At 36.3% G+C, this 18736-nt stretch overlaps 1 protein-coding gene across 10 annotated transcripts in view; it reads right to left on the bottom strand.

Annotated features, from left to right (window-relative positions):
* The window catches only part of LOC129249265 (neurogenic protein mastermind), a 108310-nt gene that overhangs the window by 16377 nt on the left and 73197 nt on the right, over positions 1–18736 (bottom strand). For 9 of the 10 annotated variants that reach the window (XM_054888968.1, XM_054888967.1, XM_054888966.1 and 6 more), the window contains 2 exons: positions 8653–9535; positions 6064–6225 (listed from right to left, as the gene is read on the bottom strand). In XM_054888968.1, the coding sequence (XP_054744943.1) occupies positions 6064–6225; positions 8653–9535 (1045 nt within the window). Of the gene's footprint in view, positions 1–102; positions 219–6063; positions 6226–8652; positions 9536–18736 lie in introns of those variants that run through there. The other variant, XM_054888973.1, reaches the window with a different exon arrangement.

Genomic DNA, 18736 nt, shown 5'->3' with positions numbered 1-18736 from the left:
ACAGGGAAGAACAGTATAAGTAATGTACCCAACTTAGCCACATCTACCTGCATGCATTCATACTTATACTTTTGATAGAGTATTAATTTAACACAAACTTGCCAAATTGCTGAGGTTTTCGTAATCCATTAAGGAACTTATGAGTATTTACGTCGAAATTGCAGGCACAACTTCTTGAATACCCCACGCGCGAATTATTTTACGGGTCTTAATGGCAGGAAAAAGTATCCACTCAGCACTCAGCACAACCGCAACATTATTCTAATAAAAAATCAAGTTTAAAAATGAACACACAATAAAAATTATAAAAAAACACCTTTGCACCTCCAAGCGCTCACAAACATTACTGTCGAATATAGTTCGTTGATCTGTTTGTTTGGTTGTTGTGCGATTCAGGCGAGTGATTTTAAGTTGCCTTTTTACTTGGTTTGCTTTAGATTTCCTCTTTCACTGTGGTGCTGACTTTTAGAATTCGTCAAAGCAGTTGAAAGAATAAACATGGTACACGTTCAATCGAACGAAATATGAGCGAACAGCAACGCTGCGATAAGTAAAATCGGAGGTGCTGGTGCTTGTGATGACGGTCGTGGAGCGAAATGAAGCCACCGAACGTGAACGACGGAACATACATATGTACATGCAAAAAACACAAAAATAAATAAGTTAATGTTACTGAGAGCGGCGTAAATTTCAATGCAATAACACTTACTAAGGGAGAATGTCGATAATGAAGAGAGATATGTATATTGGTTGCACTAAGGACCAACAATTATCATTTCTAGACAAAAGGACTATAGAAAAGGCTAATATGCATAAGTGGTGTATCAAGCACATGACTCGCACTCGGCAAAATAAAAATCTCAAAAACCAGTGATTTGGTTTGATTTTGGTTTCTTTTTGAGAAAATGGGTAATTTAAAGCGGATCTAGCAATTTAACCGCACAAACATTAGAAAATACATATTTGTTATTTGGTTGTAAAATAATTAAGACGATATCAAAGTGCTTAGCAAAACAATGGTCATAAGTATTTCCACACCCTACAGCAGAAAGTGCCCAACTAAATTTCAGAATGCTGAGTCACAATTCAATTCAGCTAAAATGGAAACGTTAGTTTGACGAAAGCTTAGTAGCTTTATTAGTACTCAATATATAAGTTTTCAGTAGAAGCAAATATATTTACTAAACAAACTAATTATGATAGACACCGTTTCTGATTATAATCCAGTAGGTTCCAGGTCCAAGTGCCACATGAAGCATCAAATTATAGAAAGTGTCTTCTAATAGCGGTGCTTTCTATAAATCCTCTATAACTCCAATCATAAGCACGGTCAATCAATCGGTCAGAAAATGCAGAATTCGGCGACTTCCCTGCAGCTCAAGCTCTAACGATTGGTAGTAACTTGTTATTAGCAAGAAATCATTTTACCATTTCACCAAATAGCACGTGATGACTACCGTGACTCAAAAACTAATTTAATAATAATCTAGTCAGGAAGTGTGCCTACCCCTTCGAATTGCCGAATGAGCTTTTGATGACGTTGACATTTTGAAACCAGTAAACTGGTACTCTAAATCCAGGCTGAACTATGAGCGACGAGCTTGTTTCGCTGAGAGAGCCTGTAGATGGACAAAACTGATGGTATTTGTCATGTCCAACCGACTGTCGGCGGACCAATTTCTGTGCGTCTGCCCGTCCTCAAGCTTGAGGTCTTTGGCACTAATGTGTTAAGAAGCGACCACCTTGGCTCCTTGGCTCCACAAGATCTAAAGGGTTTTCCAATAACAGGAGTTAGGTGTTAAACAGGAGAGATAGTTAACGATTTTTATGGCCGGAATCGGATGGTATTGATCTGAACAACGTTTATTTTCAACAAGATGGCACACAAGCAACAAAACCATTGATCTTTTACAGGAAAAGTTTCCGGACCGTGTTATCTCTCAAGAGGTGATCACAATTGGACACCGAGATCTTGTGATTTAACACCCTGTGACTCTTTTCTTTGGGGCCACGTGAAAGGGAAGGTCTACGCTAACAGCCCAGGGTCGATTCAAGACCTCAAAGATGGAATTCGTGAAGCTATCGAAGACATAGGGCAGCCACTTTGCAATTCGGTTATGGAAAATTTCATGAAAAGGATATTGCCCTGTAAGCGTGGTCGTGGTGGTCATTTTCCTGATGTTATTTTCCACTGTTAACGGCATACCTTCCTCTTTATAATGAAATAAACATCCGATCATTTATATTAAAAAATAACATTTCTCTTTGAATATCAAAATAACACCTCTCATTGGAAAACCCTTTACTAAGATTTCTTCGGAGATAGGTCGGATAGATTTAAAGAAAATTAAAAAGGAGACCTGAGTGCAGTACAATGGACTTAATATTGTCTGAGTGCTGTACTGCTAATTTATCCCGACAAAAAACAAAACTATAACTGGTAATTCCGTGATGCTTTAAAATATCAAAATATCCAGTGCAGGAAACATTAATTGGATATTTTTCGAACAAAAATTGGAAATTTGCAGTTTCTAATGAAGATAGCCTTTATTTGTATACGACTTAACAAGGCAGGTAGAAATACTCTTAACGAATCCTCCACGTGGGTGCTAACCGCTGCAGTACTGCACACAGGTGATGTCTAGTTCAGTTCGATGGGCGAACTCTTATCACAAAAATGTAATATAATCTAAAAAAAATATATTCATATGTGGATCAGAAATCTATTAGGTCGCAGAAGAATAAGAGCAGAGTGGGGCGAAGCCAGGTTAGACCGAATAGTGGGCAGGGGTACCACTCAAAGTGATGCGCTATCACTGTTCCTATGGTGTGTGCTCCTTAAATTCGCAATAGAAACAGGCACCATACGGATAGAATATTTAAAAACGCACTAATGAACTCCATCTGGCATCGCTATGGGCGAAACCGGTCTATGGTTGACTGCAAGCTAACCATAGTTAAATAAAGTATATTTGTAAAATATCTCATACTAAACAGATCACAACTGAAATTTGATTGAACTATCCACGCCTTTTAAACAAACTGTAAAATATTTACTTATGCCTATACACCACAAATTCGAGGAGGAACTCGTCAAAAACACCAACACAGGATGTAAGCGCCAATTATATTATATGATATATATATTTATATACATAAACAAGTCGCATATGCATATGCATTTGGTGGTCGCCTGTATAAATAAATATGTATTTTATAAATTGAAGGCTATCAAAAAGTATGGCCCAAAGAAAATACGGAATATACGGAAAATATAAGGAGAGGGATAATATAAGAATAGCACACGAAAGAGACAAATAGTTGGAAATTAAATCAAAATAGCGTATGCAGATACGAAGAGGCGCAAATGGCACATCTGCTTTTGAACAGCCATGCATATGTAAGTACGTATGTATATGTGTTTATGTGCAATCCAATCTCCCTTGCATACGCTTTCAAAGAGAATGACTTTAATTAAACCAATACCTAGCAGATAATTAGGTTTACTTTGCGTCCACAACGCAGCGGGCAATCGACTTGAGCCTCGAAAGCCTGCAGGAGTGAAAACAAATACAAAATTATATACAGGAAGTAATAAAGAAGTATTGAAATTTAAATGCCACGTAATAAAGTCTTAGACACTTAATATGTAAAAGTTCATAAAAAACGATTTTGGAGATCAACTAAAATGAACAAATAATGTACTTTACATATTTTAATATGCCAGTCCCCTCATACTATATTGTATTCGTTATTATTACGTGGTGTTTTCCCTTCATTATACACAAATAATAAAAAATAACATTTTTAAACAATATTTTTCATTGCTTGAAATGGGGCCAAACGTTTTGGAAGCATAGAAAATAAGAAGGTCCCATCGAGTGCGTCGTTAAGGTCTTAAATTATAAAAAATACTTTAATTCCTTAAAATTAAATATGTACCCAAAATAATTCATCTACAATACGAATATTTAATAGAAATCAGTTGAATTGCGTAACTACACAAAATTATGGCGTGTTGCGAACGTCATCTGCGACTTTAATCGTCGGCTGTGCTCAACCATAATGGACATATGTATTTCAAGTATACATAGAACCAGCATACGTACGTGAATTAAACTGGAAAGGATACATACATTCTGACGAAAAAATATCGGGAATTGTTCATTTGAAAAGCGCGCGTTACACATATATATGACTAAATTTTTTTGCTGGAATGTTGCGTGATCTGTCAATTAGCTTGTTTCTGCGATTTTCACTATGGATAAAAGTATCGATCAAAGAATTTGACTTAAATTTTGTGTTTTGGACGGGGTTTCCTGTGCCGAATCGTTAAAAAAGTTGCAGCAAGCTTATGGCGAGTGTGCTTTATCAAAAACACGGGCTGATATAAGGCTTTTGGAGAGGGCCGAGAAGTTTTGGAAGAATTGCCCCGATCTGGTCGCCCATCAACGTCTTCAACGGATGAAAACGTCGACAAAGTCAAGGAAAGGGTGCTGGAAACCCATCATTTAAGTTTGAGAGAGGTAGCTCGTTACTTTAGCGTGTCTCACGAATCAATTCGCAACATTTTACACCATCAATTGGGCATGAGACTCGTGGCTGCTCTACTCGTTCCAAGAGAGCTGAATTTCTTTCAAAAAATACATCGAGAGAAGGTGGCTGAAGACATGATTGAGCAAGTGAATGCGGACCCAACGTTTATCCAGCACATCATAACAACAATAACAGGTGATGAGATGTGGGTATATGAGTTTGACATGCAAACCAGTCAACAGGCGGCTGAATGACGCTATCCACACTATCCGAAACCCAAAAATCCACGTCAAAGTCGGTCTAAAGCGAAAGTCCTAGTCGAAAGAGCTACTCGTTTTCTTTGATTATCTACGTTAAATAAAGAATATTATTTGGAAGTTATGCGACGTTTGAGAGAGAATGTGCGTAAGAAACGGCCCAATTTGTGGAAAAAAAAACTCATAGATTGCACCATGATAACTCACCATCTCACAAGGGTCATATTTTAAACACTTTTTTTGCCAAAACTCGATAAAGATGATCGAACAACCACCGTATTCACCGAATTTAGCCCCTTTAAAATACTACTCAGCGGACGCCGCTTTGAGTTCACAGAGGCCATTAAGGAGAATTCGCTGAAGGAGCTGAAGAAGATCTCTTCAAACGCGTTTAAAAGTTGCTTTGATGACTGGACTAATCGTTGGCATATGCGTATTGAACCACTGAGCATTTTAAAGGCGACAAAATAAATTTTGATGATTAATCAAGAAATTAACTCATTATTTTCTAAAAAACTTTAAAAGTTATACAGTATAAGTGAACTTGCTTTATACCTACATCGGTTTTATTTACTAAAAATTTATACGGTGGTGTTTTTAGAAAACCGATTTCACTGACAACATAAAATTTGTAAGGTAACTTCTCTGAAAATCTTTTTCAAATGTAGAATGTACGATAAAGTGTATTTTTACTAGGACTATAATGTGGTATATATATATATAATAATTGCTGCTTACACCCTCTTTCGGTGTTTGGCCGAGCTCCTCCTCCTATTTGCGGTATGCGTCTTGATGTTTTCCGCAAATGGAGGGACCTATAGTTTCATGCCGCCTCCGAACGGCAGATATTTTTTATGTTAAGATTTTTCTTGGCAGAAACACGCTCGGAGGTTTGCCATTGCCTGCCGAGGGACGACGGCTAATAGAAAAACCTCTTTCTATGATTTTGCAGTTTGATGCACCAGATTCGAACCTACACAGGTATGAAACTTAACATTAATTGTTTCTATAAATTTAATTATTTAAGTAACGATAATACATAAAATTTAGAAGACTTAAGCTGCTATGTTATAGGACCGCGGATATGTATACACCTGCACACATATGAGTGTATAAATCTATCTCGATTCCGTTATGCTATTGCATACAAAATGTATGCTATGATATACTTTAGTGCACTAATCCATGCAAGTATACAAACTAGGACCCACCTTGCCGCTACACAAACGCTGTTGGACTTTCTGTCAGTTATTGCACACTAAATACTTACCGTTTTCACTACTTGATTCAATATAGCTGCTTTGTCCGGTTTAGTTGAGGCCACATCACCCCGTTTGTTGAGTTGTAAAAATTCCGACAATTGTTCGATGTAATTGTTCTCCAATTCACGACGCCGTTTCTCATTGTTGCACTTATTAATTTGCGATTGTGGCTAGAATGATTTTAAAAACGTTAATTAGGAACAAGAACATCCATTTTTAAAAATACTGCAAGTTAGAAAAGTTAGCACCAATATTGGTACATGTAATACTAATAATAATATTGATAAATAATAATAAACATAAATATTAAAGAAAAAAATATTATGCGATACAAATATATTATTACATTTCTTTCATATCACATTTTAAATGTGTAACCCTCCTTGCAACTTATATACTCGTATGTAGATATGTACATATGTAGTTTTGATTTTTTAAATTCGATTTTTAGTAAGGGGTTCTCCCATAATTTTCCAGAAGAGGGCAAGGACGAGCAGGGTGAAGTTGACGATCCTTCTCTGACCAACGAGAAGCTATCATACCAAATTCCTCGAGCGCTATAGCAACCAAAATACTTTTCAGCTATCTGAGAAGCATTCTCGGACGCTTGAGTGGGCCAGGAGATGCTCGGTAAGACAGAGGAATGTAACGGAAAGGGGTGGGTGCAAACGCAGTACAACCGAATTCGGAGGTAAAAAGAAGGAAGGAATAGGGCGTACCGCAAAACTTCCCACACACAACTGGAAGGGGGTTAGGGTAGAGCAAACCGAAGGACCCTATTGGCAAGCGCTGATTCTGATAAATTCAGAGTCTTGGCCCTCTCGCTACTGTTCCACAGGAGGGAGGAAGGGAGACATTTGGAGTTAGAAAGTGAGGGCACCGACCTTGCGGTGCGGGAGAGGATTGTCGAAGCGACTACCACTCGGAAGTGCGTAGGTTCGAATCTCCGCGCATGAAACAGCAAAATAATAGAAAAAGTTGTTTCTAATAGCGGTCGCCGCTCGGCAGGCAATGGCAAACCTTCGAGCGTGTTTCTGCCAAGAAAAAGCTACTCATAAAAACCATTTGCCATTCGGAGTCGGCAAGAAACTCTGGGTCGCTTTCGTTTGTGGACCAACGTTAACATGTATGTCAAAAATGTGAGGGAGAGCTCGCCCAAACACCTAACAGAATTGTACGCGCCAATTATTTATTTATTTTCTAAGCAAGGGGGAGCTGATATAGTCCTGATCCAGGGGCCGTGGGTGGGCAGTGACGGTGTTTCTGGGCTCAGGACGAAAATCCATAAACTGATGATGAATAGTGCGACAGGTAAACCAAGTGATAGGATGATTAATACAGCACTTAGAACACTCCCTACCAAGGAAATCTCGCCTTGGTGAATACCTCAGCTCTCTAAGCTTAGGAGATTTACCCAACGCCTATTTAATAGGTCTGGAAGAATTAAGTATCCCTTAAGATGGGCACTGTATAAGATACACTAGGAATCTATAAGTCTGAAATTAGGATGAGTTCTCTCGGACAGTTCCATGCCCTTGAGGTGCGATGAGCGGAGAGGAGTAACACCAGCTAGGGAAGCGCGCCAATCCTTTTTTACAACTATAGCTGCTTGACGCATAAGCACCGCCTGGCTTAGGCCATTGCCTTGATGCACCAGAGAGGAGTAACACCAGCTAGGGAAGCGCGCCAATCCTTTTTTACAACTATAACTGCTTGACTCATAAGCACCGCCTGGCTTAGGCCATTGCCTTTTTTGGGCGTCTTGGCTTTCATTTCCTTGCTACATCTTGATCTTAGCCACATGATTAACTTCTTCAGCAGCATGAAGTGATTAACACAACCATAACTCAGTCATCGTTCGGTACGCTAGTAATCAAATATAATTTAAATAGGAACTGGCATTATAAATTATAAGGCCTCTTCTTTTCGCCAAGTGTTAGCAAGGGGCGAATATATGAAGCAACTGGTATAAATGAACATATCTTGGCAGTACTGGAATAGTGCTGCCTTAAATTCCATTTTTTTTTTTTGTCAAAAAGTGAGTTATGAGGTGTAACCATACCCTTCCTCGATAACTTTGTTGTTTCTTTCACACGCAAATTTTTCGTCAAGTGAGCCGAGCAGAGAGATGTAGCGAATAGAAGAGCTCTATACTTAACATACCTTCCCTAATGATTAATACGAAAATGAAGATTTATAAAATCAGAAAAAATTTCATAAATATCTCATATATTTATATACCCCGTTGCAAAATTATAAAGCTCGACATATTGAGAAGTTTTGCATATACTTATATATTTATTAATTATTTCTACATAGATACAAATATAGTTCATTCTATAACAAAGGCTATAATAATCCAATTTTCAAACTTTGTCCAAGATTTATAAAAATTCGACGAATTTCCATCAAAATTTCAAATTTTTTAAACAAAATCTTTAAGCAAATTTTTTGGATTTTTGATAAATTCCTTCCTTGACGATGTTGCGCATTTTCTAAATATGTCAAACCACGTGCATTCGCCAATATGTAGAGTTTTTATAACTTTGCAACGATGTATGTATGTGCATGTACTAGGTTTTCAAAATTTCACTCACCAAATTTGCTTTAGGATCGGTTTTTCTTCTGATTTTTCGCGCCGGCGTCGCTGGATTGTTTGAGATCGGCGATGCCACCGCATTCATAGTGATGGAGTTTTGCAGCGCGGCGGCTAAATTGGCAGCTGCGACAGCTTTCTGTCGCAAAATTAGATTATAATTTATGCTATTGCTGATTTTGCTATGGTTATTCAGTAATGAATTGTTATTGTTGTTGAGGCTAATATTGAGGTTGTTTTTGTTATGCAGCAATAAATGATTGTGCTGTTGTAATTGCTGTTGTTCTTGTTGTTGCAGCGTTAGTGTTTGGTTTCCACCGTCCGCTGTGCTGTTGTCGTTATTGGCTTTGGGTTGATGGAGTTTTGCGGTTGTTGTTTGTGCCGTAATACTACCGCTGCCAGCACCAGTCGAGGCTGTTGCCGATAGCAGTAAACCGACAACGCCCCCAACTCCGCCAGTACCGGTGCTGATGAGGGAGGCACCGTTCGGTATCGAAGGTGCTAGGCCCACCAATGGGGCTGTTACCACGCTCCCACTGCCACTGCCCGCTGTTGAAGCAGTAACGGCAGCTGTTGCAGCGGCCGGTGATGAGAGCGGCAGCTTGTAGATGAGGCTACCTGTGACTGTGGTTGTTGTTGTTGTCCTTGCTGAGCAGACGACAGTGCTAGTCGATGAATTGGCAGTTGTTGCTGTACTATTGTTATTAAAAAGCACACTGTTCGGGTAAATGTTGCTGTCAATATTAATGGATGCAGTCGTAGTCGAGGAAGTTGTTGACAACAATGATTGGTTGCCTTTGCTGCTGGCAATGATGCTAATGCTGCTGTTGTTGTTGGTGGTGGTGTTTGGTGCCCAAGGATCTGATATCTCACATGGGCCAAGCCTAGAAAGGATAAAATAGAAGAGTCGCATTAGCTATGGTTTTAGAATATTTATCCACATAAATTATAGTTAAACATTTTTTTTTGCGATTTTTAAATATATTAGAAAGTTTTTGCATTTATACGAATTTTTCTCGCAAGGAAATTTGTAACGTACGCCTAATGTAATAAAATAATAATTATAAAAAAACCCTTTCGGGTAAAATATGAGTTTTGCCATTGCCCACCGAGAGATGATTGGGAGTTATTTTGCCACTGATTACCAAGCGCGATCGAATGGTTTATGCATGACTGTCATTCAGTTGGATCCAGGCTTGAAACCTAATGTGGACATGAAACATCAAATTATAGAAGAAGTTTTTTTCTAACGGCGTTCGCCTCTCGGCATGCAATAGTAAACCTCCGGTGCATATCTGTTATGAAAAATCGTTTCGTAAAAACGATTTAACTTTCGGAGCCGGCATGAAACTGTTGGAACACCCATTTGTAAGACAATATCAGGACACACATAAGAAAAAAACACCTAATATATTTACGTGCCAATTCCACACATACATATGTGAGCCATACTACATATTTTTATATGTAAACACTAAGGATAATGTAATACAGGCTTAACCATCCGAAGCAGAATTATGAGAGTAAGTTTTAATCATACGGCATTTGGGGAGTTGGCAGCAGAGTTGTGCCCCTCATTTTACAAGTATTCTTACGCTCCTCCAATCAGTCGTCGTTCAGAGGACAACGAGGTAACATGATTTTTATTTTTTTCTTATATAACCAACATAATCTTAGTTTCCCCGGCCACTGTTGTAAACAAACAGCTATCACAACCCCTGTTACGTCAACGATGAGCTGATTCCAATGTATGGTGCTGGCACCTGCCGATTACAAATCAATTTAGATGGTATCCATGCAAAGAGACGCATTACAAATCAAATGAATACAAATATTTGCATAATGAAATTTTAAACAAAATTTGTGTAAGAGTCTATAAGTATATGTAGTCATTCGAAATCACGCCTATGACGCTCTTCCCTCTGTGTTCTTTCGGCCCTCATAACAAGTAATTCATTATCTTATCGCAAGTGCGCTGTCACCCGATAACGAACCCAGCTGATCAACTGTGCCGCTGATAATTTCTTCCATGTACGCGAGTACCAATGCGATGATTTCAAAAAAATGTATAGTACGAGTATTTTACTCAATTCATTTCCTTTTGCTTTGTGTTGTTAAATAAAATGAAAGATACTTCATTGAATTGATTTAAATTTCACCCATTTTTCATTTGTGCATATTTCACTTATGTTGCACTTATCGCACGGATTGTAGTTCTTTGCCTAATAATTTTGAATATTTACACAAAAGCCAGTGCAATTGAAATAAATACGAGTGAAATACTTAAAGTCAATTAATGATTTATCCTTTATTCTTACTAAAAATACCAGCTGAAGCCTGCAACAAGTTTTTGTACACAACGGCATTAGGATATCAGTGGAGATGTATTATCATATTAGCGGCAACAACTAAAATCAGCAGCTACTATTGACGATAAATATCTTAAGCATATAAGTATGTATATATGCCTATGCACATACGCACGCACGAACGTTATACCAAAAACGATGCCAGTAGGTCAGAGTCGACTTAAATGGCAAAGCCGTCAACTGCAATGTCTACAACTACAACAAATATACAGCTCCCAACAAATACTTAGTGGATGAGGTCTGACGTACACACTTATATGTATGCACGTGAACTACACCTCTATACTGCGCATGCAACTTGCATTTGATAAAGTAGAAATATTTCTTTACTGCGCTTTGTGTTACTTATGCCTTGTACTCCTACATACATAGTTAGAGGTTTGTTTTGAACGGGCAAAACGCAGTTATCGAAATTGTAAGTGCACGTACCGAATGTACGTCTGACGGAATGTAGTTATGCATTTCAAACTGGTAGTTTTTATTGTGGCTACATTTAACCATGTAGTGTCGGGAGGACTACGTATGTAATCCCATTAAGTAAAATTATAAGATCTTAATAAGGAACTTTTGCTTTTTGTTGTTTTCCCTAAGATTAGAGAACAACCGAACAACGATTCTTAAGGCCGAATCGATCGGAACTTTGGCCTAGCACTTTAAAGGACTCAAGTAATAAAAACTGAACAATTACTCAATAGCTAGATTCGATAGAGGAGCAAATGATATTTCAAAGCAGTTAAAAAAATGGGTTATGATACCAGTATTCAAAAAATGCTACAAAAACGTATTTCTCTCCGACACTTAATTTTTTCATAATAAAAAATATATGGATACAGATATTAAAAAAAAACTATTTTTTGGTTTTGAAATGGAATACATAGATCGTGGGATCGATCGTATCATATTTAGGTGCGCGACTACTGCCGCGTTAATGGTATACAAAATATTGAAAAGAAAAAGTAAAGGGAAACAGCTGAATATACTGATACTGATAATGATACAAATGCTCTTACATACATTTGTATATGTACAAAAATATATTGGAGTACATTTTTACTTAACTTTTTTAGAATTCTTAATTTTGTGTACTAGTACTTCAATTGCTTAAAAGATGTTTAGTTATTAGAGCCTCGTTATTGGATATATATATATACATATGTATGTATATACGAGAATATTACAGTTGCGGGCACCAACAAATTACACTTGTGTTGCTTCTCTACCTGCAAATATTATGATATGTGAAACAGCTTGATAAAGCAAACTTCTCTCTTCTTGATCGAATGCAGCATTGCATATTTCAGTTTTTCCTTTTTAATTTCACTAATCTTTTTTATCAAATAGGCTTTTTTTGGGGCTAAGTAAGAATCGAAATTTCAATTAAAACAATTTTTCTTTGTATTTTATAATCTTATTTACCTCCATTGAAACCTTCAAGATAATGTTTGAAAGTGATCAATATTTTCTACATAAAGCTGTCAATGCGAAAAACAGGTTCGTTTCGAGGCAGCTGGGAGAATCTAAAAAGAAATATTAGAGAAGCCAGAAAATTTCGCAGATCTGGAATTCGAAACCTACTCTAGACATTTTTCCAAATAGAAGTCACTCCACGGCTGGCAATGTCAAACCTCCGAGTGTATTTCTGCCATGAAAAATCCTCATAAAAAATCATCTACTGTTCAGAGGTAACATAATACTGGAGCTCTCCCAACTTATGGACGCACACCACAAATTGGGGAATGAGTGTATTTAATAAAAAAATAAACAAGAGAGATACTTTAATTTTAATCCCAAGTAATTCATAATTAATGCTAACTTGATTTGTTTTCTTTGAAACTTAAAATATCTCTGGAAATTTTACCACGAAAATTGCACTAAGAATTATAAGGTTTGCCCTTGCTGTGTTAGAATCGAATCATTAAATAAATAAATATATAAATGTAGTAAAATATATGTCCATAGTAACTTGTATATTTGTTATAAGCAATTTCACATTGATTTTCATTGGGCTCTGTAGCTTGAGCAAAGCTAGCATACGTTTCATCAAATTACTTTATAACGAATTCCTTCAAAAATTTATACAAAAATCTTTACTTCGCTTGCATTCAAACTTGTATAATCTGTAGCTGAAGCAATATTGACGAAAAAGTTGAAGAAAACCCGAAATTTCTTAACAAATTATCGAAACCGAAACATTTTGTAATGTGAAAAGTATTCCAAAAATAACCGTTTATAGTAAATTTTAACGTAACGACAATGTCTAAAATTATATCCCACTTGGCATTGACTGTTTTCGTTGTTTAGGGTAGACTCATGTCTTTTTTACGTTTGCTACACCGTATAATACAGTTTTCACTTTTATTATTTAATTTAGATTTATTATCGAAACTCTTATGTCTTCAGTAAACGTCATTTATTGATAAAAAGTGAACCATCCTCAACCGAGACCATCAAAACTATCTTCTACAAATTACTTACTAAGTCTCCAAATCCAATATTTTATATTCAGATATGTACATATATTTCATCTAACTACTGAAGTTGCATACAACTTAAACTCCACCAAGTCTATATACTTACACATACATAAGTATGTATGCATTAGTAAGTTGAATCACAGTTGGCAATCAACCTACAGTTACGTGACAGGCCACAACTTTTCCTATCTTCTTCTTGATTGGCACGATAACCTCTTAAGTAATTTTGGCCGCGTCTAACAAAGCGCGGCAGTCGTTTCTTTCTGGTGCTAACCGGCACCAGTTAAACACAGCAAGTGAAACCAAGTCGTTCTCCACCTAATCTTTACAACGCAGACGATGCCTTCATCTTCCTCTGCAACCACCAGGTGGTACCGCATCCGATACTTTAAGAGTCGGAGCCTTTGTTCCCATTCGAACGACATGACACAGCAAACGAAGCCGCTGGATCTTTATTCAGTGGGCAATGTCTATGGCGTGGTAGAGCACATACAGCTGTCTACTTACTCCAAAATAGCACTTCTTGACAAAAGAGATTCTCCGTTGGATTTCAACGCTGACATTGTTATCGGTGCTAATGTTTGTGCCTCGATAAACGAAGTCTTTTACAACCTTGAAATCATAACTGTCAACAGTGACATGTGTACCGACACGCGAGTGCGCCGACTGTTTGTTTGATGACAGAAGGTACTTAATTTTGTCCTTGTTCACCACCAGACCCATTCGCGGTTGTTAATATTATCGGCATACACCAACAATTGTACGTTCGTAAAAAATGGTGCCTCAGAGATTAAGTTCTGCGGCTAGCACGATCTTTTCCAGCATCACGTTAAAGAAGTCACACGACAGAGTCACCCTGTTTGAAACGTCATTTGGCATCCAACGGCTCGAAAAGGTGCTTTCCAATTCTGGCGGCGCTGCTGCTATTGAGCAGCGTCATTTTGCCTACGATGATCTCAATTTTCATATTGGCGTACCTAACTTTAAATAACCAAGCTTTAAATATCATCCGGCCAAATTTCGATTAGAACTATTGGCTATCTACTATTATGACAGTAATAACAAGAGTCATCACTTTTCTAAAGTAAACAACAATATAATTATCATATGGATTTCACATGAATTGCCTTATATGTAGCTGCTCAACTACATCTCACATACTAAACCCCTTCCTATAGAGAAATAAATATATATGTACATAGATACGTATAAAATATGTATTGTATATAAACACAATACCCGTATTCCAATCATGTCAACAACTGTAAAATTTGCTCAAATCGGCTGTTATTAATGCAGATTTTCATTGTAAGCTCGCGCCTCTCAACTTTTATAATATGTGTAAGTATGTAGTAAATATATACATTAGGGTGACTGAATAGAAAAATTATAGCAGCGTGCCTCCTAAAATGTTAATCATCCAATTTTGCTTTCTTTTAACTTTTTTCATAAATAAATAAAAATGGTTTTGGGTGATGGAAATATTTATTTGCAAAAATTATAAATCTTCTGATTTAATTCATTTTCCCCCGCCTTGGGTGTTATTGGTTTCCCATGTTCCACTACGGATTAGCCTATATAAAAACCAGATTTTTATTTTATATTTTATATTTCATGTTTATATGAGCTCACATATAATATTTCAGTGAACATATGAGGGACATACTATACAATTTACTGCAATTTGTTACGCACTTATAGAGGTATTTTTAAATTAAATTTTGAACATGAATTTGAAAATATGTAATTACAGAAGTGACTTTTTAAGAAACTGTTGGACACGGCTCTTCGCTAAACATTTAGGAATGAAACCATTAGCAATGGCTACGAGGGATATCCTGAGTCGCCAAACAACTATCATGTAGAGTCATTAGAAGTGAGTGTTGAGTCAAATACAAATGGCGTCGAATTGAAATGATTGCACATTTGGGATCAGTATAATACAATAATACAAATTTCTGTACAAATATTTTGATTTTCATGTTTACTTCTCTTAATTTTGCCACAAACAACTGTTGATTCAATTTCACACTTTCCTTGTAGATTGGCATACCATTTCTCTCAATGTTCCGGATTTTGTTGATAAATTCTTACAGACAAATTTTTTTCAACCAATTTATCAATTTGTATCGAATCGATTAGAAGGGTTTAAGGAAAGGAGTGTGGCACCACCTTAAGACGCGAAATTTGCGTAAGTCATTATTTTAAAAACATGTCACTTGTTTAGGTGCTCTATCGTAGACCCGTGTGTCTTAGAGATTGAACACTCGGTGCCTGAATTTTTGGAGTATTTTTTATTTAGAATTCTTACAGAGAGTACTATGCGGGCGCGCCTATGCAAATAAAGAAATTTTTCATACGTCCGGTCACCCTAATACACATACTACATGTAAAACTTATGTGCGAGTATGTATACTTGTGACTCTCGGGATGTACACATTAGCCGCTCACCCAAGCTACTTGTCAGTGTAGTATGTATAACGATGTCGTCTGGGCCGTTTGCTGCAACAGTTGTTGAATAGAGCTGGCAGCACCGGCCTGCACTTGCTGCACAGAGAAGCAGTTTTGTGAGAGTACATATCTACAAATGTATGTGCGTACAAGCTTACTGATTATAGCAGCGCAACGTTGTTGAGCGCCGACGTCGCCGCTTCAGATTAAAGTGGGTCATGGATGAAGGAAAAAGCGTAAGCAAAGTGGGTCATGAATTTTGTTTCACTCACGTTCAAGTGTAATTCGATTTTATTTTTTGCAAACACTAATTCTTGCTATTGTTGTTTCTTTATATGCTGCATTGCTTATTTTTGCCACATAAATTTTAAAATTATTTTACACTAAACATGTTAATGAAATTTGCTTGTTGTTTAACTCTTAATCATTTAATGCAATTTCACTTTGTTACGCACAGGCGGCAACACGTCAAAACGTTAAATAAATTTACAACCAGGCAATCAATCAGCTCATTTACAAAATTATTTCAGTTAGCAACTCTTCCTCATTCTACACCCACACCTTTGAGCGAAGTAGTTTAGTAACTAAAAGGCTTTAGATTTCGCATTTCTGTATATATTTGCGTGCATGCATATGCACATTTTTAACATAGGTATGTAAATTGTATGGAGAATATATGCAAATATATCTATACCTATATACATGTATGTATGTAAATGGCGCTTACATCCTTTTTTCATGGCAGCGATACATTCGAAGATTTGACATTGCCTTCCGAGAAGCGACCGCTATTAGAAAAAAAGTGTCTATGCTTGATGTTTCATGCCAGAGCTTATGCATTGGGTAAATATATATGTATATATACATATGATGTAGATTGATATTTCGCGAAACCAGTAATTAATTAAAATTCAAATAAGTTGTGTAATGCAAATTTGTAAAATATATACATACACATTCTTGTGTTTTCAAGTGCCAAAATTAATATGACATTGAAATATTCAATAACAAAACTAAAAAATAAATAGGTAGGAGATAAGAGCAAAGCACAAATTTAAAATGTATGTATATATGTGCATATGTACTCGTACATATACATATACTCAAAAATATAAAAAGTGGGGGTAAGGGATAAAAATCGATTTTTTTTTGCATGTTATTGTAGTAAAACATTTCAAAAATACCGTGTTAAAATTTTAAGTCAATCCGAGCAAAACTTTTTAAGTTATAGAGCATAAAGCCGAGCCGCCTCAAACATCTGCCGAGACGCAGCAGTTGCGCGCGAAGTCCGTTACAAACTTTAAACGCGGTTTTCTCGAACCTTTTTTTTAAAGTGCGTAGTCATTGGCATTTGAAAACTACTCAACCGATCTTTTTGAAATTTTGCACACATATTTTACATATAAAAAACCTCCCCCCAACGTTTTTTTTCGCCATTTTTTTTTATATTAAGGTGGTTTTACACCTACAAAATGGCGGCATTTTTTCGTCAAAAATCACTTTTTACTTCAAACGACTACCAAATGGCTGAAAATGAAAATAAATCGTCAAAATAAACGTTGGGGGGAAGTTTAACTCATACTTTAACTAAATTATTCGATTTTTTTGATTTCAGATGATTCTACGCTGAGATATGCTGACTACTGCAAAATGTATTTTTGAAAAGACATCTACGTAAATGTGCTCTCATTCGCTCATTTTGCAATATTTTTACATGAAAATTTTATCAAATATTCTTGAAATGTTACTTTATATAATAATATGCAACAACTTTTAATAAACTGACTTGAACCGTTTCGCTACAATAAATTCATGAAAAAAGTGTTTTTTTTAGCGTTTATCCCTTACCCGATATTTACCCTTAACGATATTTGAGCAACAATGGCAATTACATAATAAGAGAAATTTTGCGTGAAAAGTGAAACTGAATTGACGAGAATGAAATAATGCAGTATTTGAACGAAAGTAAATTTGCTGTATTTGTGGCTGAAAAAACACAAGTAAAATCGATGTGTATTTGACGTATATCAATATAAGCAAAAAGAACTCAAAAAATGGATTAGAATACAATTTTTTAGATTAATCAATGCTCCTGCCAATGCGCAACCTCGAATCAAGAACAAAGATTATTTCTTGTTTTTATTTAATTTCTTTTGAAGGTGTAATGCAGACTACATTCATATTTAGGTTTTAATATGTTTAGGTTTAATGGTATAAAAAATCGTAATCAATGTTGCTATTCATTACTTCGATGTTCTCTTCATTGAAATCAGCTGTGGTCACCAAATGCTCGGGTATGGTTTTCACATGTTAAAACCTCAAGCTAATTCGAATACAAATTCTAAAAATATATGCACTTCGATTTTAAAATTCTGTCAAATTTACCCAAACAACGCTTGACAATTAAAAGACCTCAAAAATAACTCAAAACTCACATGTAAATAAGCCAGTTTATCCAAGTTTGCAGTTATCGTCTGCAGCTTTTTTAACCGTACTGCAGATGTGGAATACTTATAAACATTTGTATATGTGTACTTATGAATATAAAAGCTAGGCAGTCGGCTTCTTTCTGTTTAAACGAAAAAATGTGTCAGAAAATAATTATAATGCCTTTGCGCTGTAAATTGGATCACTTTAAGCTTGAACGTTTCGAAATAAAAGATATATGATACTTGCAAAGTAGCTGCGTTGCTACCCACACAGAGCTACGTCTGTTCCACTTAAGGTTAAATTTATTTGTGAGGTGCCATTAAAAATCGATGTTATACCAATAATCCAGAAGCAATTTAAG

This window comes from Anastrepha obliqua, chromosome 5 (assembly GCF_027943255.1).
Source record: "Anastrepha obliqua isolate idAnaObli1 chromosome 5, idAnaObli1_1.0, whole genome shotgun sequence".
In the NCBI taxonomy this organism is placed as follows: domain Eukaryota; kingdom Metazoa; phylum Arthropoda; class Insecta; order Diptera; family Tephritidae; genus Anastrepha; species Anastrepha obliqua.
The sequence above is the reverse complement of the archived record's forward strand: the minus strand, read 5'-3'. Positions and strand labels throughout refer to the sequence as shown.